Source organism: Volvox carteri (assembly GCF_000143455.1).
Source record: "Volvox carteri f. nagariensis unplaced genomic scaffold VOLCAscaffold_45, whole genome shotgun sequence".
In the NCBI taxonomy this organism is placed as follows: Eukaryota; Viridiplantae; Chlorophyta; class Chlorophyceae; order Chlamydomonadales; family Volvocaceae; genus Volvox; species Volvox carteri.
The window spans coordinates 139,940-141,871 of NW_003307588.1; the positions used below are offsets into that span (position 1 = coordinate 139,940).

The following is a 1,932-nucleotide window of genomic DNA, read 5'->3' on the forward strand; positions in this document are numbered from 1 at the left end:
AGGACCAAGAGAGAGGAGGGGGGAATAGCGGTAGACAGAGAGACCCCGTAGAGAAAAGAGCCAGGGCTGGATGAGAACCGAGGAGGACTGGATGGTTGCGTCGGTGCTGAAGGTGGTTGGTTATCGGGAGCTCTTGGTTGGCGCAAAGCGGAATCTCAATGACGGGAAGGCCCTTGAAGGTTCAACTGCAGCCCTACGAATACACGCTCCCCTAACGAGACAATACATGTACATGTACATGCATACACACATATACAAGGCGCCAGTGGTGGACAAAAAAGCGAGTCGTAGAGTATCGAAACTGGGCTATGACGCCGGCACACATACTGGTGTCGCCTTCTATGGCTGTTGATGCAAGCGGCGAAACTGATCCTGTGGAAACAGCGGAAACAACTACACCGACAGCAGCATGGACAAACCTCCCACCACCACCACCACCACCACCACCACCACCACCACGAACAGCAACATTCCTCGGCGTGTCCCGCAACCTTCCGAACATCACCCCCTCAACCCGCCTCCTCACACATAGGCCACGTACCTGGTACAGAGTTGCCCCCGCACTCCAAATGTCCGCTGGCACACCGTAGCACATGCGGCTCTTTGACGTGCCGTACGCGTACACCTCGGGCGCGATGTAACCTGCCGTACCGCAGCACCCCACCGTATGTCCGTTCGCATCCAGGGCCACCGTGAAGCCCAGGTCCGCCAGTTTGGCCGTACCGTCGCTAGTGAGCAACAAATTGGATGGCTTGATCTGCACATAACCATATGGGTGCGACAAGGATGCAAGGGGTTTCCGAATTTCCAAAAGTGTTCGTGTAACAAGAAGCTAATAACACCCACTGCGCGAGAAGGACAAAAGGAAAGGGTGATGGCAGTAGGTGGAGTGCATTCTGCACTTGAACGTGTTGTGGTCGGACTGAACATGACAACGCGCCTCCGGGGAAACGCGGTCACCCCGCGCAAACCCCATACAACCAAAGCCCAAAACCAACTTGGCCCTTCCACAGCGCTTGCCTCTTCTCGTCGCCATCGGCACAACCTCAGCCCTGCAGGATGCCCCTCATCCCTCCATCCCGCCTCTCCCTCCTACTCATCACCCTGGACGAGGTGACTATCTGCTTTGGACGTGGCCAGCTGACCATTTAATTCTTTGCGTGGCTCCTCCCCCCTTTTATGCCTCACGTCTCTGTGCAGCAAGCCATTGCCATGTAGGAACTCAAGCGCCAGCAGCAAGCAGCCCATGTAGTAGCGGGCTGAGGCCTCAGACATGAGCAGTCGCTGCTTGTCCATGCCGCGTCGGTCCTTCAGAGACTGTCAAGAAAGCGACGCGTGTGGGACATGCCAGGGCGAGTCAGGAGGAAGGTCAACGGCGCACCTATACCTCACTATCGCACGCCCACACGTGTTGTATTTATTAATATATTTAAAATATTATTTGATGACAACTGACTTTTAGTAGTAGATTTCCCCGCCTGCTCTTCATGCACGTAACGTTGGTTTAAAGGGGCAAGCCCTGTGCCTGGCCCAGCCCAGCCTATTCAACACATACGACCGAGGACCCACGGGTCACTGTTCGTTTCCGGCTGCCTCACCGCCAACATGACCCCCAAGTCGCCTCCCTCCGCCCACTCCATGACGTAGCTGCAGTGCTCCGTGCCATCATCCACGAAGCCAAACAGCCTAACGATGAACGGGCACTGCTGACACCGGTGCAGCTGCATCAGCTCCCTCTCCTGGTTCCAACCCAAAGGCACACGCTTCACCGCCACTATGAGCTCCGGATCACTGACGGAGGAGCTGTCCTGGACGTTGGCGTCGGCCGCTGAGGAAATGTCGACAGCGGCGGCTGGGGCGGCGACGGCCGCCTCAAGGCCCCCATCCCGTCCTGCCGAAGCCACCGTTGCCATGGATACATCCACCGCTGAC

General features: G+C 56.9%; 1 protein-coding gene across 1 annotated transcript; it reads right to left on the minus strand.

The window, feature by feature from the left end:
* Nucleotides 1-544: 544 nt before the first annotated feature.
* VOLCADRAFT_47691 (uncharacterized protein) lies at nt 545-1,257 on the minus strand (the record flags this gene model as incomplete). Its single annotated transcript, XM_002954722.1, has 2 exons — nt 545-757; nt 1,189-1,257. Coding segments are annotated over 2 exons (282 nt in total), but the record flags the coding sequence as incomplete, so codon positions are not given.
* Nucleotides 1,258-1,932: the final 675 nt, after the last annotated feature.